Source organism: Leptodactylus fuscus, chromosome 9 (genome assembly GCF_031893055.1).
Source record: "Leptodactylus fuscus isolate aLepFus1 chromosome 9, aLepFus1.hap2, whole genome shotgun sequence".
NCBI classification, from domain to species: Eukaryota; Metazoa; Chordata; class Amphibia; order Anura; family Leptodactylidae; genus Leptodactylus; species Leptodactylus fuscus.
Genome location: NC_134273.1, coordinates 33,992,650 through 34,019,363, shown reverse-complemented (window position 1 = coordinate 34,019,363; position 26,714 = coordinate 33,992,650). Strand labels below are relative to the sequence as shown.

Genomic DNA, 26,714 nt, shown 5'->3' with positions numbered 1-26,714 from the left:
ATTGAAATTTCTTGCATTCATCGTCTTATCCATTGGCAACTGATGAAGACAAAAGACCGTGAACGTTAAGTTGGTTTGAGAATCTTTAAACTTCTGTAAAATATTTAATTACTTATATTTGCAAAAACTTTCACTTATCTGCAATTTTAATTATGGTTTTGTTAGTAGAAAAACCCTTTTAATGTATGTCTGAAATTCCTCAATTCAAAAATGGTTATAAAAGAAAGAACAATTAAATTCGTTATTACTATAAAGGTTAATTAAAAATGTATGCAAAACACTCAGCCATCAAAAACAGACAAGGGACATGGAATGCACAATGGCCTCATAAACAGAAAAACTGTGTGATTTTTTTTTTTTTTACTTGCCTGTAAACATTGTTGTGGAATGGATTGTAACTTCCAAGGGCAATTAAGGACCCAAGTCCCAAACCATATGAAAAAAAGATTTGGGTAGCAGCATCCAGCCACACCTGTGTCCCAGATGAGAAAATGTGTTACGATTGCATTAATTCATATGTAAGATAGTTAAAAATAAAATGAAAAAATGTCTCTTTTTACCTCCGAATCTGAGAGTTTACTGAAATCTGGAGTGATATAAAATAAAATCCCATCCACTGCTCCAGGGAGGGTGACACCTCGGAAAAATAAGATGATCAACATGATGTAAGGGTAAGTGGCCGAAAAGTAAACTACCTAGAAGGGAACAAATGAATATCAGTCATGATTTTCCCACGGTATAAGTTTTAATCAAAAACAATTCTTTCAACTATAGTTGTGCTCTCAGATTTATCACTTAGCTGCCATTTTGGCAATGTATTATTATTCCGTAAATTAGGGTTACATACAAATTTGGCTCATAGAAACAGTATGAAAAAATGAAACAAAGAAAATTGTATTCATTGTTATATAGCATAGACTTGCTTAATATAAATCAAATTTGATAAAAAAATTAAATAAAATTTTTTATTATTTACTTGACCCAAAAATAGAACCTGAGAATCAGTCAAAAATAACAATTATGTTACCTTTCCTGTCCAGCCAACCCCTTTCCAGATGCAAAAGTAGACCAGCACCCATGCAATAGCCAAAGTGATTGCTAGAGGCCATCTAATCTGACCCGGTTTCTCCAAACCATCTGTCATTTGGTGCATGTTTCGTCTGAAATGTAAGAACAAAATGAACAAAACCAGAGAGAAATAGCTTTATTATTGTAAATGTACAACAAGAAATCAATTGGCAAACAGGAAGGGATGCAATCCCTATTCCAAGAGAGCATTCTCAAAGATATTGTCCTAAATTTTGACTTTTTATGTAAGAAATGATAATTTGTAGTACAATAGTCCTAACTGCCCTTAACCCAGTTTGACCTGCTTTAGGCCTTAAGGACATAACCATTTTTTTGTGTTTTTTCAATAGCCCATACCAAGGGTACAGATGACCACTTTGTCATGCTCTATGGTCAATGTTATTTGACCCGAATATTCCAAATTGTTTTTTTTTTTTTTTTTTTTTTACAAATGGTTGTTTGCTTCAGACTAACTAAAATGTATGTGCTATGAGAAAATGAAAATGAAATACAGAGGTTACCCATATGCAATGCCCGAAACTGTCTGTGACTCAATGAGATGTTAAAGAAACACCTGACAGCCTCCAAACCAATTGACAGTGGTAGGTGGACCTTACAGCGCTGATGTCATATGGAATATAAAAGCTTGTTCAACCTTTAGTTGCTGTAAATGGTGAACAGGCAAATATACCTGTAATCCATCTCACTGCATCATAGGCTAACACAACACAGAAAAAGCAATAGGAATTTAGGCAATAGTTAGAGGACTAGGAGAACTTAGAGAATCAAGCAATTACACAAGCAGATTAGTGCTAGAATTCAAGAGATAGGATAGGTTCATAGAATGGGGGAGTCTGTGCTTCTGTTACAGAGACATTTAACCCTTTCATTGCCACTAATTTTATTCTTTCTGTCTGTTGTGCAATAGAGCAGTTACATCTCCATACACATTCTGTACATACTTTTTTTTTTAAAATTAAATATTGTTCTAAGAGCAAAGCACTGATTTAGCCAATGTTTCTGGCTGTTCAACCAATACAGTCTATCTTGTGCTAATGTTAAAAAAATAATTTTGTAATTTCATGAGGTTTTTTTCCACTTTGGTGACCAAATACACAATGTTAAATGATAAAGTGTTGTTGTTAACCTGAAAAAAATATTCATTGCTTTAGTGTTTCTCTGTATGCAAAAGTGCACATATATAATACATAGTAGTGCAGCCTCTGATAATTTAAAAAGTGCATCTCTATTATTTCAGTGTTTTTAGTGTGTTCATCCAATATACAGTCTAGTCTGTGCTAATATTAAAAAAATAATCTTGTAATTTCATGGGTTGTTTTTCTGCTTTGGTGACCAAATACAAAGTGTTAATTTGAAAAAAAAAATTGCTTAATGGTTTCTCTGTATGCACAAGTGCACATATATACAAACACAGTAGTACAATCTATACTTTTCTCTAATCTCATTAATCTAAAAAAAAAAAAAAAATCTGTTATTTTAGTATTTTTTGTGGTGTGTTCTCCTAATATATAGTCTAGTCCAGTGATGGCGAACCTTTTAGAGACCGAGTGCCCAAACTGCAACCCAAAACCCACAAAATTTTCGCGGAGCGCCAACACGACAATATAGACTTAATACTATGCGGATCCACAATTGCGGACAGTTACTGACCAAAAATTACAGTCATGTGGGGCTTTACAGAGCTTTCAATAATACAAACAACGTTGTACTGAAATGTAAAGGTCTCGGCATTTGGTACTTTGAACAATTAATTTTCACTATTTACATCGCACAGGATCTGTTTTATAGTTACCGTGTAATATTCTTACATCCTGTACTAATATCACGTCTGCTATAAAACAGATACTGTGTGATATAAATAGTGAGGGGACCCCAGACAGTATTATATGCTCTGCAGTGGGCCCACCACACAATATTATATTCTCCACAGTACCACAGTAGCCCCCCAGTGTTATATGCTCCGCAGTAGGTGTCCCCCCCCCACAGGATTATATGCTCCACAGTGGCATCCACACACAGTATTGTGTGCTTATAAATAGCCCCCCCCCCAGTATTATATGCTCTTTAGTACACCCCCCAGTATTATAAGCCACCCCAGTATTATAAGCCCCCCCAGTATTATACACTCCCCCCAGTGTTATAAGCCCCCTCAGTATTATACACTCCCCCCAGTATTATACACTCCCCCCAGTATTATACACCCCACCCAGTATTATAAGCCCCCCCAGTATTATACACTCCCCCCAGTATTATACACCCCACCCAGTATTATAAGCCCCCCCAGTATTATACACTCCCCCCCAGTATCATACACCCCACCAAGTATTATAAGCGCTCCCCCCAACATCATATACACAGTGAGCTACTCTCATACTCACCCCTGAAGAGCCGCCGGCATCCACCTTCTTGTCACTGGCGGCGCTGATGACGTCATCGCGCCCGCGTCGGGGCAGAGGTCAAACTCTGCAGCCAGTGTAGGCCGCGGTCGCGCGATCCGCGGCCTACCCTGACAGTTTTCAGCTGTATGTGCATTTGCACATACAACTGAAGGCAGTGATCGCTCATCAACGGGGAATCCTGTACCGGATTCCCTGTTGGTGAGCGATCCGGGCGACCGCACGCGTGCAGCATGGAGGGCTCTGCGTGCCCTCTCTGGCACGCGTGCCATAGGTTCGCCATCACTGGTCTAGTCTGTGCTAATCTGAAAAAAGCCTACACTAGTCTGAAAAAAAATCTTATTATTTTATATAAACTGCCTGATACAGATTACATTACTCATTGACCAGATGACTTTTAGTGCTTTGCAATTTTTTTTAAAATATTTTTGTTAAAAAAATAATAAAACAAAATGACTGGAAAAAAATAGGGCTGGAGAAAAAAATGAGGGAGAGGAGGAAACAAGTACTGCAAGTACTACAACTGACAATACGAATGTGGATTGCAATGGCAACAGTACATCTGGTTTTGGCAGCCATGCCAATAGCCATATTGTTGTCATACTGAGACTAAAGATGTTTTTGAAAGCTGTGAACAACAAATATTGACTGAGGGTTCTGTGTGTTCCTCCTCAACATGTAATTTATTATGCTGTCTGTCTGTACTGTTGACCATGTCTTCACAGATCCCATTCTCTAGTAGCTCATTTTGATGAGTTGGATGAGAACTGGCGATGTCTTTTTGATGTAGAGGAGATAGAAGTGAAAGACACGAGCGTTGGTGGAGATAGTAGTGGCAGGGGGGTATACTACTGATAGTAGTGCTGATAGGGGCATTAGGAGCAAAATTTGTTTGGACTTGTGAGGGCATATAGTAATCCCATTGCTATGTTGAGTCACATAAAACTGAGGAAGGTGATAAAGTAACAAAGGAAAAGGATGGTGGCAGCCGCAATAGTTCCACCTGATGTTCAAACATCCAAAAGACCTGCTGGGGGTAAATCTAATACAAGCTTGGGTGGTGTTGGCACTGGTAGGCATGTTTCTGGTCTTGGCATCAGCAGCTACGTGCGATTGACTCCTGTATGGGAATACCACTTACTGGAATCCTCTCTGTATTTGCATACAGTCTCCATAGAAAACACCTAGCCATCATTATTTTTCAAGGAAAGTTGTCTCTGCTTGATAACCCTGTGGTTCTCTCCTTGTAAATGTCATCGTGGGGAAAGGGGCAAGACACCCTCAAAACATAAAGCATCAATTTTTGGCAAAGGACAATACATAAGCTGTCATGGCCCATTAGGTCAATGTTTTTAAATGTAAGAGGTCACAGTCTAGAAAAACAGCAAGACCCAGTGCTTACTAGTACTGACTACTGTCATCAATCCAAGGGTGCCAGGCAGGTACTGTTTCAATATCAGACAGGACCCATCTGCCTCCTCCAGTTCCTACACATTGGACTATTTCCCACCCTCAATTTCACCAGGGCAAGCCATTAGTTCCCACTTCCTTGTTCCATGGTTACAAGGTGAAGTGCACATTGAGTGTTACTTTAGCAGTTACCGGAGTATCAGTTTGAGCAGCAGCATAGGATTATTGCATATAGCAAACCACAGACACATTGATCAGATTGATCACTGCAAGTTAGGTAGTGAGTACACCAATTTTTTCTTGAACTTATGTCAATAAACTAGTTGGTGCTGCATGGGCACCCATAGAAGCAGCAAACAACAGAAACAAACATCACTTTTGGAAAACAGTCCAGCTTTTTCATTAGCTCTAAAATTTCTGGTTTTCAGGAGAGGGATCATGGGCCATAGACACAACAATCTGGGGTATACCCTACGGAGCATATTAATTGGTTTGGTGACCAAACTGTATTTAGGATCTTTTTTAAATACAGATATTAACATGGAAAATATAAAGGAATGTACCAAAAATTCTTAAAAAATATGTATAATATAAAACAATAAAAATAGGTAATTTTCTGCTCACACATTCCCTTTAAATCTCCCTGGCCACAATGCAAATTGTACATTGAAGTCTATCACATACAGTCCTATGAAAAAGTTTGGGCACCCCTATTAATCTTAATCATTTTTAGTTCTAAATATTTTGGTGTTTGCAGCAGCCATTTCAGTTTGATATATCTAATAACTGATGGACACAGTAATATTTCAGAATTGAAATGAGGTTTTATTGTACTAACAGGAAATGCGCAATATGCAATAAACCAAAATTTGACCGGTGCAAAAGTATGGGCACCTCAACAGAATAGTGACATTAATATTTAGTAGATCCTCCTTTTGCAAAGATAACAGCCTCTAGTCGCTTCCTGTAGCTTTTAATCAGTTCCTGGATCCTGGATGAAGGGATTTTGGACCATTCCTCTTTACAAACCAATTCAAGTTCAGTTAAGTTTGATGGTCGCCAAGCATGGACAGCCCGCTCTCAAATGATCTGAAAACAAAGATTGTTCAACATAGTTGTTCAGGGGAAGGATACAAAAAGTTGTCTCAGAGATTTAACCTGTCAGTTTCCACTGTGAGGAACATAGTAAGGAAATGGAAGACCACAGGGACAGTTCTTGTTAAGCCCAGAAGTGGCAGGCCAAGAAAAATATCAGAAAGGCAGAGAAGGAGAATGGTGAGAACAGTGAAAGACAATCCACAGACCACCTCCAAAGAGCTGCAGCATCATCTTGCTGCAGATGGTGTCACTGTGCATCGGCCAACAATACAGCGCACTTTGCACAAGGAGTTGTATGGGAGATGATGAGAAAGAAGACGTTTCTGCAAACACGCCACAAACAGAGTCGCCTGAGGTATGCAAAAGCACATTTGGACAAGTCAGCTTCATTTTGGAAGAAGGTCCTGTGGACTGATGAAACAAAGATTGAGTTGTTTGGTCATACAAAAAGGTGTTATGCATGGCATCCAAAAACAGCATTCCAAGTAAAACACTTGCTACCCACTGTAAAATTTGGTGGAGGTTCCATCATGCTTTGGGGCTGTGTGGCCAATGCCGGCACTGAGAATCTTGTTAAAGTTGAGGGTCGCATGGATTCCACTCAGTATCAGCAGATTCTTGAGAATAATGTTCAAGAATCAGTGATGAAGTTGATGTTACGCCGGGCATGGATATTTCAGCAAGACAATGATCCAAAACACCGCTCCAAATCGACTCAGGCATTCATGCAGAGGAACAATTACAATGTTCTGGAATGGCCATCCCAGTCCCCAGACCTGAATATCATTGAACATCTGTGGGATGATTAGAAGCGGGCTGTCCATGCTCAGCGACCATCAAACTTAACTGAACTTGAATTGTTTTGTAAAGAGGAATGGTCCAAAATACCTTCATCCAGGATCCAGGAACTGATTAAAAGCTACAGGAAGCGACTAGAGGCTGTTATCATTGCAAAAGGAGGATCTACTAAATATTAATGTCACTTTTCTGTTGAAGTGCCCATACTTTTGCACCGGTCAAATTTTGGTTTAATGCATATTGCGCATTTTCTGTTAGTACAATAAACCTCATTTCAATCCTGAAATATTACTGTGTCCATCAGTTATTAGATATATCAAACTGAAACGGCTGCTGCAAACACCAAAATATTTAGAACTAAAAATGATTAAGATTAATAGGGGTGCCCAAACTTTTTCATAGGACTGTATTTGTCAAGGGATGTTGTACTACTATTTAGTCTACAGGTGACAATGCTGTATAGTATAGTGTGTAGCAGCACAGCAGAAGATATACATGTAGAGTGGTAAATATAAAAGACTCATAAGTCAAAGTGTTAACAGGAACTTGAGGTGAAGCATCTGATTAAGTAGTTGGACAAACCGCTCAGATAAAACTGTCAGCAGGCACCGGGAAGAGGAGGGATGAATGACCCACTTGTAGAAAGACAAGTGCACACAGGACGCCTTCAGTTACTGTGCGATTGAGGCAACATAGATAAAGGAGCTGGGTACAGGCGAGAGACTAAGAGGATCACTCTTCTTAATTCATAGATGAAAAGAACTCATTCTGTCAGATATCACAAAGTAGGAGCCCTGCAAACTATAGAAAGTAAAGCCTATTAAGATTGTCACCTGAATTTATGCCACTTTCTATCGTTCAAAAAGAACTCATGCAGATGTATTGTTGTACTTAAACTGAACAAGCTATTGGTTTGTCGGTACAAGGACATTAAAGGGTTATTCCCACACAGAAAGTGGTAGCACACTGCTAGGGTTTGACATCACTTTCTCAGATTAAAAGGACTCAGAAAGTGATGGTCACTGACCCCGGACCACAGGACTGTCGTAGAGCTGTGTGTATATTTATAGTTTTCCCCTGCACAGTGACAATCAGACACAATGAAACATTGAATTAAAGGGAGTAGTTGGAGGGGGGAGGGGGAATAAAAAGCACCTTTCACCACCCAAACAACTCAAACTCATCCTGCAATAGGCCTTCTCCACAGATTCCAGCAGAGTTTTTTCTCTAGCCTTCACTATTCTTGAGCAATAGGTGCTGTTAGAGAAGCTGAGCTCTGTGATATATAGGGTTATATGATAGAGGAGAGAAGCTGAGCTCTGTGATATATAGGGTTATATGATAGAGGAGAGAAGCTGAGCTCTGTGATATATAGGCTTATATGATAGAAGAGAGAAGCTGAGCTCTGTGATATATATGGTTATATAATAGAGGAGAGAAGCTGAGCTCTGTGATATATAGGGTTATATGATAGGAGAGAGAAGCTAAACTCTGTGATTTGTAGGGTTATATGATAGAGGGAGAGAAGCTGAGCTCTGTGATATATATTGTTATATAATAGAGGAGAGAAGCTGAGCTCTGTGATATATAGGGTTATATAATAGAGGAGAGAAGCTGAGCTCTGTGATATATAGGGTTATATGATAGGAGAGAGAAGCTGAGCTCTGTGATATATAGGGTTATATGATAGAGGGAGAGAAGCTGAGCTCTGTGATATATATTGTTATATAATAGAGGAGAGAAGCTGAGCTCTGTGATATATAGGGTTATATAATAGAGGAGAGAAGCTGAGCTCCTTGATATATAGGCTTATATGATAGAGGAGAGAAGTTGAGCTCTTGGATATATATGTTTATATAATAGAGGAGAGAAGCTAAGCTCTGTGATATATATGGTTATATAATAGAGGAGAGAAGCTGAGCTCTGTGATATATTGGGTTATATAATAGAGGAGAGAAGCTGAGCTCTGTGATATATAGGGTTATATAATAGAGGAGAGAAGCTGAGCTCTGTGATATATAGGGTTATATGATAGAGGAGAGAAGCTGAGCTCTGTGATATATAGGGTTATATGATAGAGGGAGAGAAGCTGAGCTCTGTGATATATAGGTTTCTATAATAGAGGAGAGAAGCTGAGCTCTGTGATATATAGGATTGTATGCTATAGAGTGTGAGAAACTGAACTTTGCAATATACAAAATTATATTATAGAGGAGAGAAACTGAGCTCTGTGACATATAGGTTTCTATAATAGAGGAGAGAAACTGAGCTCTGTGATATATAGGTTTCTATTAGAGATGAGCGAACAGTGTTCTATCGAACACATGTTCGATCGGATATCAGGGTGTTCGCCATGTTCGAATCGAATCGAACACCACGTGGTAAAGTGCGCCAAAATTCGATTCCCCTCCCACCTTCCCTGGCGCCTTTTTTGCACCAATAACAGCGCAGGGGAGGTGGGACAGGAACTACGACACTGGGGGCATTGAAAAAAATTGGAAAAAGTCATTGGCTGCCGAAATCAGGTGACCTCCATTTTAGACGAATAGTGGATTTCAAATCCGGGTCATATGAGAATGTGAACTTTGTGACTATGAGACAGGGATAGCTGTACAGGCAGGGATAGCTAGGGATAACCTTTATTTAGGGGGGAATGTTATTAAAAATAACTTTTTGGGGCTCTATCGGGTGTGTAATTGTGATTTTTGTGAGATAAACTTTTTCCCATAGGGATGCATTGGCCAGCGCTGATTGGCCGAATTCCGTACTCTGGCCAATCAGTGCTGGCCAATGCATTCTATTAGCTTGATGAAGCAGAGTGTGCACAAGGGTTCAAGCGCACCCTCGGCTCTGATGTAGCAGAGCCGAGGCTGCACAAGGGTTCAAGCGCACCCTCGGCTCTGATGTAGGAGAGCCGAGGGTGCACTTGAACCCTTGTGCACCCTCAGCTCTGCTACATCAGAGCCGAGGGTGCGCTTGAACCCTTGTGCACACTCTGCTTCATCAAGCTAATAGAATGCATTGGCCAGCGCTGATTGGCCAATGTATTCTATTAGCCTGATGAAGTAGAGCTGAATGTGTGTGCTAAGCACACACATTCAGCTCTACTTCATCGGGCTAATAGAATGCATTGGCCAGCGCTGATTGGCCAGAGTACGGAACTCGACCAATCAGCGCTGGCTCTGCTGGAGGAGGCGGAGTCTAAGATCGCTCCACACCAGTCTCCATTCAGGTCCGACCTTAGACTCCGCCTCCTCCGGCAGAGCCAGCGCTGATTGGCCGAAGGCTGGCCAATGCATTCCTATGCGAATGCAGAGACTTAGCAGTGCTGAGTCAGTTTTGCTCAACTACACATCTGATGCACACTCGGCACTGCTACATCAGATGTAGCAATCTGATGTAGCAGAGCCGAGGGTGCACTAGAACCCCTGTGCAAACTCAGTTCACGCTAATAGAATGCATTGGCCAGCGCTGATTGGCCAATGCATTCTATTAGCCCGATGAAGTAGAGCTGAATGTGTGTGCTAAGCACACACATTCAGCACTGCTTCATCAAGCCAATACAATGCATTAGCCAGTGCTGATTGGCCAGAGTACGGAATTCGGCCAATCAGCGCTGGCTCTGCTGGAGGAGGCGGAGTCTAAGGTCGCTCCACACCAGTCTCCATTCAGGTCCGACCTTAGACTCCGCCTCCTCCGGCAGAGCCAGCGCTGATTGGCCGAAGGCTGGCCAATGCATTCCTATGCGAATGCATACTTAGCAGTGCTGAGTCAGTTTTGCTCAACTACACATCTGATGCACACTCGGCACTGCTACATCAGATGTAGCAATCTGATGTAGCAGAGCCGAGGGTGCACTAGAACCCCTGTGCAAACTCAGTTCACGCTAATAGAATGCATTGGCCAGCGCTGATTGGCCAATGCATTCTATTAGCCCGATGAAGTAGAGCTGAATGTGTGTGCTAAGCACACACATTCAGCACTGCTTCATCAAGCCAATACAATGCATTAGCCAGTGCTGATTGGCCAGAGTACGGAATTCGGCCAATCAGCGCTGGCTCTGCTGGAGGAGGCGGAGTCTAAGGTCGGACCTGAATGGAGACTGGTGTGGAGCGATCTTAGACTCCGCCTCCTCCAGCAGAGCCAGCGCTGATTGGTCGAGTTCCGTACTCTGGCCAATCAGCGCTGGCCAATGCATTCTATTAGCCCGATGAAGTAGAGCTGAATGTGTGTGCTTAGCACACACATTCAGCTCTACTTCATCAGGCTAATAGAATACATTGGCCAATCAGCGCTGGCCAATGCATTCTATTAGCTTGATGAAGCAGAGTGTGCACAAGGGTTCAAGCGCACCCTCGGCTCTGATGTAGCAGAGCTGAGGGTGCACAAGGGTTCAAGTGCACCCTCGGCTCTCCTACATCAGAGCCGAGGGTGCGCTTGAACCCTTGTGCACACTCTGCTTCATCAAGCTAATAGAATGCATTGGCCAGCACTGATTGGCCAGAGTACGGAATTCGGCCAATCAGCGCTGGCCAATGCATTCTATTAGCCCGATGAAGTAGAGCTGAATGTGTGTGCTAAGCACACACATTCAGCACTGCTTCATCACGCCAATACAATGCATTAGCCAGTGCTGATTGGCCAGAGTACGGAATTCGGCCAATCAGCGCTGGCTCTGCTGGAGGAGGCGGAGTCTAAGATCGCTCCACACCAGTCTCCATTCAGGTCCGACCTTAGACTCCGCCTCCTCCAGCAGAGCCAGCGCTGATTGGTCGAGTTCCGTACTCTGGCCAATCAGCGCTGGCCAATGCATTCTATTAGCCCGATGAAGTAGAGCTGAATGTGTGTGCTTAGCACACACATTCAGCTCTACTTCATCGGGCTAATAGAATGCATTGGCCAGCGCTGATTGGCCGAATTCCGTACTCTGGCCAATCAGCACTGGCTAATGCATTGTATTGGCTTGATGAAGCAGTGCTGAATGTGTGTGCTTAGCACACACATTCAGCTCTACTTCATCGGGCTAATAGAATGCATTGGCCAATCAGCGCTGGCCAATGCATTCTATTAGCGTAAACTGAGTTTGCACAGGGGTTCTAGTGCACCCTCGGCTCTGCTACATCAGATTGCTACATCTGATGTAGCAGTGCCGAGTGTGCATCAGATGTGTAGTTGAGCAAAACTGACTCAGCACTGCTAAGTCTGCATTCGCATAGGAATGCATTGGCCAGCCTTCGGCCAATCAGCGCTGGCTCTGCCGGAGGAGGCGGAGTCTAAGGTCGGACCTGAATGGAGACTGGTGTGGAGCTATCTTAGACTCCGCCTCCTCCAGCAGAGCCAGCGCTGATTGGCCGAATTCCGTACTCTGGCCAATCAGCACTGGCTAATGCATTGTATTGGCTTGATGAAGCAGTGCTGAATGTGTGTGCTTAGCACACACATTCAGCTCTACTTCATCGGGCTAATAGAATGCATTGGCCAGCGCTGATTGGCCGAATTCCGTACTCTGGCCAATCAGCACTGGCTAATGCATTGTATTGGCTTGATGAAGCAGTGCTGAATGTGTGTGCTTAGCACACACATTCAGCTCTACTTCATCGGGCTAATAGAATGCATTGGCCAATCAGCGCTGGCCAATGCATTCTATTAGCGTGAACTGAGTTTGCACAGGGGTTCTAGTGCACCCTCGGCTCTGCTACATCAGATTGCTACATCTGATGTAGCAGTGCCGAGTGTGCATCAGATGTGTAGTTGAGCAAAACTGACTCAGCACTGCTAAGTCTGCATTCGCATAGGAATGCATTGGCCAGCCTTCGGCCAATCAGCGCTGGCTCTGCCGGAGGAGGCGGAGTCTAAGGTCGGACCTGAATGGAGACTGGTGTGGAGCTATCTTAGACTCCGCCTCCTCCAGCAGAGCCAGCGCTGATTGGTCGAGTTCCGTACTCTGGCCAATCAGCACTGGCCAATGCATTTCTATGGGGAAAAGTTAGCTTGCGAAAATCGCAAACTGACAGGGATTTCCATGAAATAAAGTGACTTTTATGCCCCCAGACATGCTTCCCCTGCTGTCCCAGTGTCATTCCAGGGTGTTGGTATCATTTCCTGGGGTGTCATAGTGGACTTGGTGACCCTCCAGACACGAATTTGGGTTTCCCCCTTAACGAGTTTATGTTCCCCATAGACTATAATGGGGTTCGAAACCCATTCGAACACTCGAACAGTGAGCGGCTGTTCGAATCGAATTTCGAACCTCGAACATTTTAGTGTTCGCTCATCTCTAGTTTCTATAATAGAGGAGAGAAGCTGAGCTCTGTGATATATAGGTTTCTATAATAGAGGAGAGAAACTGAGCTCTGTGATATATAGGTTTCTATAATAGAGGAGAGAAGCTGAGCTCTGTGATATAAGATACTCATGATATACTATATGATCTGGAGAAAAAAATCACCAAACAGATTTGCTTTAAACTTTTCGTCTGGCATTGACCATGGGCTTGTATTATGGGAACACTATGATTGTTATTATGGGCACAGGGCTATTATTTAATTACTGGGATTACATATTAAAAACAAATTCCACAATCTACAATGCAATGCTCTCAATGCAGGTTGCCAGCTATAAACTGCAGTAGCTCATGTTCCAATACTATACAAAGGAAAGAGTTTTTATAAAAAAAAATCCGAAAAGACATCCTTGCTCCACTTTTCCTGCCAGCCATTGAATCAAGATAATGATGATCAGGAAAGCGATGACATTGTGAGGGTACGTTTACACATAGGAATCTGACGCGAATTTGCGGATGAAGGTGATTGGTCATGCCGCCAGGGGTGGGGAGTAAAGTAAATTACATAGGTTATATTATATAAGCCTCAGTTCAGAGCATTCTATATAGGAATACAAATATGACACTGTATTGCCCTGATGCTTGTAAGTAACCTAATCCATTCTGTCTATGTAATTGTAATATATTCAGTTTTTCAGTAAATGTATTGAAAGCTGTCACTGAAATAACAAGCGGGGAGGAAGATATAACAGAAAAAACACATTACAATATTCAGTGTCTCTGAAAGAGCAATCAAGTGGTGATTATTCCATTGATACTGAGATTTTTAGATATGTTCGCACAGAGCTGAAGTCTATCTCGAATAATGAAACAGATGCTGGACCTTTATATTTTTTTAACATACAGATTGGATTACTGGATTACGAAGGGTTTGGCTGCTTCATAGTGAGAAGATATGATTGATTCAATAAATCTGTGTTGTAACCGGATGTATCTTATAAATGTGCGATGCCGCATAGCAGACAATTGGACTATAAATCTATACAATTGGACAGATTTTCATATAGTATAATGTCACAAATATGGCACTCTGGCAATTTATTGTTCCTTATACGCATAGAATATTAATAAGGAATAATAGAGGTTCTTGTGGTTGCTTTGTGTATAGACTTGAATGGGTCTCCATTGAAATATTTGTTATGGCCACTATTAAAAGTACAGCAAGTTAGCACTACAGCCTGACCCAGCATGATCATAGATGTGGGAATCCCAAAAGTCAGAACTCAGCAAATGTAGACCTGATGTCTTATTCTACGGATAGGACTAGAGATGGATGTACCTTACAAGATTCATTTTGAGAATATTTACACGGTTCAGCCACTAGTTTAGATTTATTCCAAAATGGAAATGCTATAGACCACATAATATAATAATGGAGGCCTAGGGGAGGTTCAAACAAGATATTTTGGAAAATTTGTAAGAAACTCAGCTCATTATGAACCAGTTTGCTCATCTGTAGATAGGACATCAATTTTAAAAAGCTGGATATCCCCTTTAAATTGGTCTTTATTTTCCATCAAGCCTTTGGTTTTGCAGAGATGGGCGGAGATAGAATTTATGATAGGCTTCACTGTGTCATCTCTTACAAACAAGAAGTCCAAGAGACCAAGGTGAGGGAGAGTTCACACGGAGTAACGTGCTGCGTGATGTGGCACGTAGACACTGCGTGAGCTTTTGCGGGCCGTTCACGCTCCCATTGATTTCAATGGGAGCGTGGATCGTATACGCGGTGCTATTTTGCGGCCGTGATTGAAATCAATGGGAGCATGAACGGCCCGCAAAAGCTCACGCGGCATCTACGTACCACATCACGCGGCATGTTACTCCGTGTGAACTCTCCCTGAGGGTCCATTTCAAAAAATTACACTGGAGATTCTGGACACAGTGCACTCAGACACAGATTTGTATAAATCTGTTGCTAGTAATTATATGGAGTCACTTACTATATCCTTGCACTCCTGGTCTCGGAAGTGGAGTACCTGAGTTTAATGAAAAGTTGAAATATCTGCAGACTCTTGCAAACCTGTAAACCTTTGTACAAGGAGTCCAATAAGGTTCTTTTGCTGCTAATATCCCTATTATAGCTGCAGCATATTATACATTAGTCTCTAAGACTGTAAGCATGTACAATAAGTAACAGTTTAACCCTTTTACCTATCCATTATAACTGCTAATGATTTGCAACATCTAATTCTGCCAGGAGTAACTGTGCAATAGCAAACAAATAGCTGAGAAAAGCCCACATAAACATAATATAGGTGATCCAGCAACACTGAACTGCAGATATAGGGTACATGCAGGTATGATACAGCAAAAAAGATCCCTGACAAGAAAAAGAGCAATCTGTGAGCACAGGTAGTGAAGCTGCTTGTGTATGTAAGTAATATCCCATCTGTAATCACACACAAAATCCAGAACCAAACAAAAGTACTTAGAAGACTTTTCTGTTATTTTAAGCTGTGAGATGTGCAGAATGTTTAGTCCAGTGCACAGAGAAAGTAGTCGGCAGATGAGTGTGGAGACGTTGAGGAGAATCAGCTCCTCCCATCAATGTGTGAAGACAGTATAGACCCTCCCCTCCACTCACTATAAAGCCATCTTGCAATTATGAACAGGACTTCCCTAGTAACAAGAAGTGAACTGCAAATTTAGACATTTTTTTTTGTTCAGGCAGAAAGCAGAAACATTTGTACTTAAAATACATTTTAGTCCAGAATTGCCTGCTCTATTAAATGAGACTAAGTTGTCTGAAAAGTTAGTGACCATTTAACATCTCTCTCATGAAGGAAAGTACTGAGGAACAAAAAACGAGGAGCTTGGTGGGGTTTGGAAGTGTTTGGAGATGCCAATAGAGATGTTATAGGTAGTGATCCACACAGGACGTGATCCACACAGGAGAGATATACACTCTATAAACAGGAGAGCAATCTCTGGAATATATATAGAATCATCACTATACCATCTCCAGGAAGTTCCAAACTCTGGGACCTGTACCTCTCCCTAGAGATGCCGACTACATTGTTTTTATACTGGAACTCCCATACAAGTTACAGAAAGAGCAGAACTAAACAGGTTTGTCTGATTTCTGGCCACCTCAGCATTCTATCACATCATGGATTTGGTGGGTAGTGGTTGCCTGAATGGGGATGGGGATGGTGGACCTTCATTCTTGAGATAATTGCAAGGCCAAAGGTGAGACCTCCAATGATCAGAAAGTTACAGGAAGGCATATCATGTGAATATGACAATACCTATAATAGTTATAAAATCATCTGTAAATAAATACATTTTGCTCTTGGTATAAAAAATGAATGTAACATTTCTTAAGATTAGCAAGAGACCACAAAGGTAATTTACAGGCATCTTTACATTTTACTTTTACAGGTCTCCCCGGCATAAATCATGTGATCAATGTCTGCAGATTCCCTTTATGGCGGAGCTGGCGCTGGACTGGTGATTAGTTTACTGGACTTTATTACAGGACTCTATTTGTCTGCCTGTTGTGACCTTCTTTCACAAAATACTTTATACAAATCCGTGAAGCTATAAATTCAGTTTAATAAGGTGTCTGTCGGCAGCTTCACCATCTCAACGAGTCATTTCCCACGATACTCTATTTCTGTTTTTTCTCTTTTAGGATTCTTATACAGACTAATATATAAAAAGAAAAAGAAACTGTACGTTGTAAGCCATTTATCAGCTTAGTACAATGAATATGTGTGATCTCTGCTCTTCAGTTCTTTATGTAGACCCCATGTCACAGAGCATGCCCACAAAACTCTGACATCACAGAGCATGCCCACAACATGTCTAGAATTTCCAGTTGCCTACTGTTAATCAAATGTCCACTCTGCAACTACTTTCACAGTAACTCAGGTAAGTTTGCTGACACCAGTAAATATGTGAGAAAGTAAAATTTTATATATAAAATTATATACTAAAAACATAATAGATAAAATAATGTTTTTATATAGACAATATATATTACATTGTTAAAAATAATACAGCAATGCGTTCTGTTTAAAAGGGAGGCTGCAAGATGACCTTTTCTAGATAAATGGTGAGAATGAAACCAAAATCATTTCAAATATGTATATAATATGCATGAAAATTTACAAAACACATCATATGTTACTTTTTATATTATAGTTATCTCATTCTCTTTCCTGCAATGTTCACCCCAATGATTTTGCACATGTTGTACAATGAATACTGCGGCCTCATGACAAGTTCTTTATAGAATTTAGTAAATAACATAAATAACACTGTGCATTTGCCTATAGCAACCACTTATTAAGTCTATACGATCTTGTGTGATAGTTAGAGAGCAAGTGTCGGACTGGTTGTTACAGCACAATTATACTCTTCACCCTGTTATTAGAGGAGCCTGAGGCTGCAGCCTACAATTATCTGCATGGAAGTCTGTGTTGTTGATCTATTAGAGGTACAGTTCCATATAATATCACCCTTATATAACAGGTGCTACAATCTGGTACATTAGGCTATATATGTGTTATATCTTTCATGTAGTTATAAAAGAGACACTTACTCCCAAAATTCAGCCACAGCGCTGGTCATGTTTGTTGTGTTGACCATAGAATAATTGGAGAAGCATCGTTCTGTGTTCCATGAATTGTCACAATGTTTCCAAGGTAAAACCTATGAAATAAAACAGACAGACATGTTATCTTTATTTAATTTGTTATTATCATTATTAATATTCTTATTATTCTTATTAGTAGCAATAGTAGTATCATAAAATTATCATCTTTATTAGTAGTAGTATCTAGAGATGAGCGAACACTAAAATGTTCGAGGTTCGAAATTCGATTCGAACAGCCGCTCAATGTTCGTGTGTTCGAACGGGTTTCGAACCCCATTATAGTCTATGGGGAACAGATACTCGTTAAGGGGGAAACCCAAATCCGTGTCTGGAGGGTCACCAAGTCCACTATGACACCCCAGGAAATGATGCCAACACCTCTGGAATGACACTGGGACAGCAGGGGAAGCATGTCTGGGGGCATCTAACACACCAAAGACCCTCTATTACCCCAACATCACAGCCTAACAACTACACACTTTACACACTCAATACCACCTCTCTGACAGTAGGAAAACACCTTGAAACATGTGTATTTGGCACTTGCAGTGAGGAGAGCTTGTCACCAGCAGTGAATTTGGCCCTTGTAGTAAGTTGAGGTTGGCACCAACATTTGTTTTGAAAATCAGGGTGGATTGAGCCTCTAACCAGCAGAGTTTGGGCAAATTCATGGTGGAGGGAGCCTCTAAACACCCCAGTTTGGGCAAATTCATGGTGGAGGGAGCCTCTAAAAACCCCAGTTTGGACCAATTCATGGTGGAGGGAGCCTCTAACCAGCCCAGTTTGGGCAAATTCATGGTGGAGGGAGCCTCTAAAAAACCCAGTTTGGACCAATTCATGGTGGAGGGAGCCTCTAACCAGCCCAGTTTGGGCAAATTCATGGTGGAGGGAGCCTCTAACCAGCCCAGTTTGGACCAATTAATGGTGGAGGGAGCCTCTAACCAGCCCAGTTTGGACCAATTAATGGTGGAGGGAGCCTCTAACCAGCCCAGTTTGGACCAATTCATGGTGGAGGGAGCCTCTAAACAGCCCAGTTTGGGCAAATTCATGGTGGAGGGAGCCTCTAAAAAACCCAGTTTGGACCAATTCATGGTGGAGGGAGCCTCTAACCAGCCCAGTTTGGACCAATTAATGGTGGAGGGAGCCTCTAACCAGCCCAGTTTGGACCAATTCATGGTGGAGGGAGCCTCTAAACAGCCAAGTTTTGGGAAATTCATGGTGGAGGGAGCCTCTAACCAGCCCAGTTTGGACCAATTCATGGTGGAGGGAGCCTCTAAAAAACCCAGTTTGGACCAATTCATGGTGGAGGGAGCCTCTAAACAGCCCAGTTTGGGCAAATTCATGGTGGAGGGAGCCTCTAACCAGCCCAGTTTGGACCAATTAATGGTGGAGGGAGCCTCTAAACAGCCCAGTTTGGGCAAATTCATGGTGGAGGGAGCCTCTAACCAGCCCAGTTTGGACCAATTCATGGTGGAGGGAGCCTCTAACCAGCCCAGTTTGGACCAATTAATGGTGGAGGGAGCCTCTAACCAGCCCAGTTTGGACCAATTCATGGTGGAGGGAGCCTCTAAACAGCCCAGTTTGGGCAAATTCATGGTGGAGGGAGCCTCTAAAAAACCCAGTTTGGACCAATTCATGGTGGAGGGAGCCTCTAACCAGCCCAGTTTGGACCAATTAATGGTGGAGGGAGCCTCTAACCAGCCCAGTTTGGACCAATTCATGGTGGAGGGAGCCTCTAACCAGCCCAGTTTGGACCAATTCATGGTGGAGGGAGCCTCTAAACAGCCCAGTTTGGGCAAATTCATGGTGGAGGGAGCCTCTAAAAAACCCAGTTTGGACCAATTCATGGTGGAGGGAGCCTCTAACCAGCCCAGTTTGGACCAATTAATGGTGGAGGGAGCCTCTAACCAGCCCAGTTTAGACCAATTCATGGTGGAGGGAGCCTCTAAACAGCCAAGTTTTGGGAAATTCATGGTGGAGGGAGCCTCTAACCAGCCCAGTTTGGACCAATTCATGGTGGAGGGAGCCTCTAAACAGCCAAGTTTTGGGAAATTCATGGTGGAGGGAGCCTCTAACCAGCCCAGTTTGGACCAATTCATGGTGGAGGGAGCCTCTAAAAAACCCAGTTTGGACCAATTCATGGTGGAGGGAGCCTCTAAAAAACCCAGTTTGGACCAATTCATGGTGGAGGGAGCCTCTAAACAGCCCAGTTTGGGCAAATTCATGGTGGAGGAAGCCTCTAACCAGCCCAGTTTGGACCAATTAATGGTGGAGGGAGCCTCTAAACAGCCCAGTTTGGGCAAATTCATGGTGGAGGGAGCCTCTAACCAGCCCAGTTTGGACCAATTCATGGTGGAGGGAGCCTCTAACCAGCCCAGTTTGGGCAAATTCATGGTGGAGGGAGCCTCTAAAAAACCCAGCTTGGACCAATTCATGGTGGAGGGAGCCTCTAACCAGCCCAGTTTGGGCAAATTCATGGTGGAGGGAGCCTCTAAAAAACCCAGTTTGGACCAATTCATGGTGGAGGGAGCCTCTAAACAGCCCAGTTTGGGCAAATTCATGGTGGAGGGAGCCTCTAACCAGCCCAGTTTGGACCAATTAATGGTGGAGGGAGCCTCTAAACAGCCCAGTTTGGACCAATTAATGGTGGAGGGAGCCTCTAACCAGCCCAGTTTGGACCAATTAATGGTGGAGGGAGCCTCTAACCAGCCCAGTTTGGACCAATTAATGGTGGAGGGAGCCTCTAACCACCCCAGTTTGGACCAATTAATGGTGGAGGGAGCCTCTAACCAGCCCAGTTTGGACCAATTCATGGTGGAGGGAGCCTCTAAAAAACCCAGTTTGGACCAATTCATGGTGGAGGGAGCCTCTAAACAGCCCAGTTTGGGCAAATTCATGGTGGAGGGAGCCTCTAAACAGCCCAGTTTGGGCAAATTCATGGTGGAGGGAGCCTCTAACCAGCCCAGTTTGGACCAATTAATGGTGGAGGGAGCCTCTAACCAGCCCAGTTTGGACCAATTCATGGTGGAGGGAGCCTCTAAACAGCCAAGTTTGGACCAATTCATGGTGGAGGGAGCCTCTAAAAAACCCAGTTTGGACCAATTCATGGTGGAGGGAGCCTCTAACCAGCCCAGTTTGGACCAATTAATGGTGGAGGGAGCCTCTAACCAGCCCAGTTTGGACCAATTAATGGTGGAGGGAGCCTCTAACCAGCCCAGTTTGGACCAATTCATGGTGGAGGGAGCCTCTAAACAGCCCAGTTTGGGCAAATTCATGGTGGAGGGAGCCTCTAACCAGCCCAGTTTGGACCAATTCATGGTGGAGGGAGCCTCTAACCAGCCCAGTTTGGACCAATTAATGGTGGAGGGAGCCTCTAACCAGCCCAGTTTGGACCAATTCATGGTGGAGGGAGCCTCTAAACAGCCAAGTTTTGGGAAATTCATGGTGGAGGGAGCCTCTAACCAGCCCAGTTTGGACCAATTCATGGTGGAGGGAGCCTCTAAAAAACCCAGTTTGGACCAATTCATGGTGGAGGGAGCCTCTAAACAGCCCAGTTTGGGCAAATTCATGGTGGAGGGAGCCTCTAACCAGCCCAGTTTGGACCAATTAATGGTGGAGGGAGCCTCTAAACAGCCCAGTTTGGGCAAATTCATGGTGGAGGGAGCCTCTAACCAGCCCAGTTTGGACCAATTCATGGTGGAGGGAGCCTCTAACCAGCCCAGTTTGGACCAATTAATGGTGGAGGGAGCCTCTAACCAGCCCAGTTTGGACCAATTCATGGTGGAGGGAGCCTCTAAACAGCCCAGTTTGGGCAAATTCATGGTGGAGGGAGCCTTTAAAAAACCCAGTTTGGACCAATTCATGGTGGAGGGAGCCTCTAACCAGCCCAGTTTGGACCAATTAATGGTGGAGGGAGCCTCTAACCAGCCCAGTTTAGACCAATTCATGGTGGAGGGAGCCTCTAAACAGCCAAGTTTTGGGAAATTCATGGTGGAGGGAGCCTCTAACCAGCCCAGTTTGGACCAATTCATGGTGGAGGGAGCCTCTAAACAGCCAAGTTTTGGGAAATTCATGGTGGAGGGAGCCTCTAACCAGCCCAGTTTGGACCAATTCATGGTGGAGGGAGCCTCTAAAAAACCCAGTTTGGACCAATTCATGGTGGAGGGAGCCTCTAAAAAACCCAGTTTGGACCAATTCATGGTGGAGGGAGCCTCTAAACAGCCCAGTTTGGGCAAATTCATGGTGGAGGAAGCCTCTAACCAGCCCAGTTTGGACCAATTAATGGTGGAGGGAGCCTCTAAACAGCCCAGTTTGGGCAAATTCATGGTGGAGGGAGCCTCTAACCAGCCCAGTTTGGACCAATTCATGGTGGAGGGAGCCTCTAACCAGCCCAGTTTGGGCAAATTCATGGTGGAGGGAGCCTCTAAAAAACCCAGCTTGGACCAATTCATGGTGGAGGGAGCCTCTAACCAGCCCAGTTTGGGCAAATTCATGGTGGAGGGAGCCTCTAAAAAACCCAGTTTGGACCAATTCATGGTGGAGGGAGCCTCTAAACAGCCCAGTTTGGGCAAATTCATGGTGGAGGGAGCCTCTAACCAGCCCAGTTTGGACCAATTAATGGTGGAGGGAGCCTCTAAACAGCCCAGTTTGGACCAATTAATGGTGGAGGGAGCCTCTAACCAGCCCAGTTTGGACCAATTAATGGTGGAGGGAGCCTCTAACCAGCCCAGTTTGGACCAATTAATGGTGGAGGGAGCCTCTAACCACCCCAGTTTGGACCAATTAATGGTGGAGGGAGCCTCTAACCAGCCCAGTTTGGACCAATTCATGGTGGAGGGAGCCTCTAAAAAACCCAGTTTGGACCAATTCATGGTGGAGGGAGCCTCTAAACAGCCCAGTTTGGGCAAATTCATGGTGGAGGGAGCCTCTAAACAGCCCAGTTTGGGCAAATTCATGGTGGAGGGAGCCTCTAACCAGCCCAGTTTGGACCAATTAATGGTGGAGGGAGCCTCTAACCAGCCCAGTTTGGACCAATTCATGGTGGAGGGAGCCTCTAAACAGCCAAGTTTGGACCAATTCATGGTGGAGGGAGCCTCTAAAAAACCCAGTTTGGACCAATTCATGGTGGAGGGAGCCTCTAACCAGCCCAGTTTGGACCAATTAATGGTGGAGGGAGCCTCTAACCAGCCCAGTTTGGACCAATTAATGGTGGAGGGAGCCTCTAACCAGCCCAGTTTGGACCAATTCATGGTGGAGGGAGCCTCTAAACAGCCCAGTTTGGGCAAATTCATGGTGGAGGGAGCCTCTAACCAGCCCAGTTTGGACCAATTCATGGTGGAGGGAGCCTCTAAAAAACCCAGTTTGGACCAATTCATGGTGGAGGGAGCCTCTAAACAGCCCAGTTTGGGCAAATTCATGGTGGAGGGAGCCTCTAAACAGCCCAGTTTGGGCAAATTCATGGTGGAGGGAGCCTCTAACCAGCAGAGTTGGTGGAAATCAGGGTGGAGGGAGCCTCTAACCAGCAGAGTTGGGGGAAATCAGGGTGGAGGGAGCCTAGTATTAGCAGAATTGTGCAACGCTTATGGTGGATGAGTATGAGGATGCGGAGGAATTGGAGAGGTTGAGTACAGACATGGAGTTTCATGTTGGGGTGCTTTACACAGGTGGGCACAAAAATGACGGCTCTACCCAGTGGTGGTTCATTTTTATCAAAGTGAGCCGGTCGGCACTCTCAGCTGACAGACGGGTGCGCTTGTCAGTGATGATGCCACCGGCTGCACTGAACACCCTCTCAGATAGGACGCTGGCGGCAGGACAGGACAGCACCTCCAAGGCATATAGGGCAAGTTCAAGCCACAGGTCCAACTTCGACACCCAATACGTGTAGGGCGCAGAGGGGTCGGAGAGGACAGGGCTGTGGTCGGAAAGGTATTCCCGCAACATGCGCCTATACTTCTCACGCCTGGTGACACTAGGACCCTCCGTGGCGGCACTTTGGCGAGGGGGTGCCATCAAGGTGTCCCAGACCTTAGACAGTGTGCCCCTCGTTTGTGTGGACCGGTGAGAACTTGGTTGCCTACTGGAGGAACTGCCCTCCCTGCCGCCAACGTCACATGCTGGAAACATCTCCATCATGTTCTGCACCAATTGCCTGTGGCAAGCATTGATGCGATTGGCCCTCCCCTCTACCGGAATAAAAGACGAGATGTTGTTTTTATACCGGGGGTCAAGGATAGCAAAGATCCAGTACTGGTTGTCCTCCATGATTTTGACAATACGCTTGTCGGTTGTAAAGCACCCCAACATGAACTCAGCCATGTCTGCCACAGTGTTAGTTGGCATGACTCCTCTGGCCCCACCGGAAAGTTCAATCTCCATTTCCTCCTCATCCTCCATGTCTACCCATCCGCGCTGCAACAATGGGACGATTCGAAGTTGCCCGGAAGCCTCCTGTATCACCATCACATCATCGGACAACTCTTCTTCCTCCTCCTCCTCCTCCTCCTCCTCCATTAAACGCAGTGAAGCGGACAGATGTGTGGACCTACTCTCCAGCTGTGACGGATCGGATGCTATCCCTAACTCCTCTGTGTGATCTGAGTTATCCCTGATGTCAATCAGGGATTCTCTCAGAACACACAAGAGCGGGATTGTAAGGCTCACCATCGCATCCTCAGAGCTCACCCTCCTTGTGGACTCCTCAAAGACCCGTAGGATGTCACAAAGGTCTCTCATCCATGGCCACTCATGGATGTGAAACTGAGGCAGCTGACTTTGTGGCACCCTAGGGTTTTGTAGCTGGTATTCCATCAAAGGTCTCTGCTGCTCAACCACTCTATTCAACATCTGAAACGTTGAGTTCCAGCGTGTGGGGACGTCGCACAAAAGCCGGTGTTGTGGCACATGCAGGCGTTGCTGGAGAGATTTTAAGCTAGCAGCGGCTACTGTCGACTTGCGAAAGTGGGCGCACATGCGCCGCACTTTCACCAGTAGCTCTGGAACATTGGGGTAGCTCTTTAGGAAACGTTGCACCACTAGGTTGAAGACGTGGGCCAGGCATGGAACATGTTGGAGTCCGGCAAGCTCCAGAGCTGCTACCAGGTTCCGGCCGTTATCACAAACGACCATGCCTGGGCCCAGGTGCAGCGGCTCAAACCATATTGCCGTCTCATCGAGGAGGGCATCCCTCACCTCGGAGGCAGTGTGCTGTCTGTCCCCCAAGCTGATCAGCTTCAGCACAGCCTGCTGACGTCTACCAACGCCAGTGCTGCAACGTTTCCAACTCGTAGCTGGGGTCAATCTAACAGCGGAGGAGGAGGCGGTGGCGGAGGAGGAGGCGGTGGCGGAGGAGGAGGCGGTAGAGGAGGAGGAGGAGGGGGGTGTTCTTCTCGTGTCCCTGCCAGGAATGTTAGGCGGGGAGACGAGGTACACCGGGCCAGTTTGGGAAGCAGTCCCAGCCTCAACTACATTCACCCAGTGTGCCGTCAGTGAAATGTAGCGTCCCTGTCCGCATGCACTTGTCCACGCGTCGGTGGTCAAGTGGACCTTTGTGCAAAGCGCGGAACTAAGGGCCCGCCTGATGTTGAGTGACACGTGCTGGTGCAAGGCGGGGACGGCACACCGGGAGAAGTAGTGACGGCTAGGGACGGCATAGCGAGGTGCCGCAGTTGCCATCAGGTCCAGGAAGGCGGGAGTTTCAACAAGCCGGAACGCCAACATCTCCTGGGCCAGCAGTTTAGCGATGTTGGCGTTCAAGGCTTGCGCGTGTGGGTGGTTAGCAGTGTATTTCTGCCGCCGCTCCAATGTCTGAGAGATGGTGGGTTGTTGTAAAGAAACGCCTGATGGTGCCTTTGATGGTGCAGGAGAAGGAGATAAGACAGGACCAGGGGAGGATGAGGTAGAAGTCAACAAAGTGGCGGAGGCAGATGAAGTGGTGTCCTGGCTCGTCCTCTGGAGTGCATCGCCAGCACAGTCAGCAGTGGCAGTGGCAGAGGCAGTGGCAGAGGCAGTGGCAGTGGCGTGAACGGCAGGCGGCCTTTGTCCTGCCGTTGCTGCCTGCCACTGATTCCAGTGCTTGGATTCCAAATGACGGCGCATTGAAGTGGTGGACAGGTTGCTCTTCTCAGAGCCCCTAATCAATTTCGAGAGGCAAATTGTGCAGACAACACTATATTTGTCCTCGGCGCATTCCTTGAAAAAACTCCACACCTTCGAGAAACGTGCCCTCGAGGTGGGAGTTTTTCGGGGCTGGGTACGAACTGGAACATCTTGGGAGATTCCGGGTGTGGCCTGGCTTCGCCTAAGCTGCTGACCTCTGCCTCTGCCTCTAGCTACCCTTTTTGGTGCTGCACCTGCCTCAACATCCACACTACTTTCCCCGCTTGACATCCCCCCTGTCCAGGTCGGGTCAGTGTCCTCATCATCCACCACTTCCTCTTCCAACTCCTGTCTCATCTCCTCCTCCCGCACAATGCACCGGTCAACTGGATGCCCTGACGGCAACTGCGTCACATCATCGTCGATGAGGGTGGGTTGCTGGTCATCCACCACCAAATCGAACAGAGATGGAGGAGACTCTAGTGTTTGAGCATCTGGACACAGATGCTCCTCTGTTAGGTTCGTGGAATCGTGACGTGGAGAGGCAGGTTGAGGGACAATGAAAGGAGCGGAGAACAGCTCTGGGGAGCAGGGACAGTTTGGGTTATTGTTCTGTAAAGCTTCGGAATTTTGGGAGGAAGGAAGACAAGACTGTTGGGTAATAGGAGGAGAGGAGGCAGAGTCTGACTGGCTGCTGGACAATGTGCTGTAAGCGTTCTCTGACAGCCATTGCAAGACCTGTTCCTGGTTCTCGGGCCTACTAAGGTTTGTACCCTGCAGTTTAGTTAATGTGGCAAGCAACCCTGGCACTGTGGAGTGGCGCAATGCTTGCTGCCCCACAGGAGTAGGCACGGGACGCCCTGTGGCTTCACTGCTACCT

General features: G+C 45.0%; 1 protein-coding gene across 1 annotated transcript in view; it reads right to left on the bottom strand.

Moving 5' to 3' along the window:
- SLC6A1 (solute carrier family 6 member 1) overlaps positions 1 to 26,714 on the bottom strand; it is a 150,097-nt gene that overhangs the window by 27,928 nt on the left and 95,455 nt on the right. Inside the window, exons 5-8 of the mRNA XM_075287611.1 lie at positions 17,684 to 17,793; positions 1,028 to 1,160; positions 561 to 695; positions 369 to 472 (exon numbers count right to left, since the gene is read on the bottom strand). Of these exons, the coding sequence (XP_075143712.1) occupies positions 369 to 472; positions 561 to 695; positions 1,028 to 1,160; positions 17,684 to 17,793 (482 nt within the window). The remainder of the gene's footprint in view (positions 1 to 368; positions 473 to 560; positions 696 to 1,027; positions 1,161 to 17,683; positions 17,794 to 26,714) is intronic.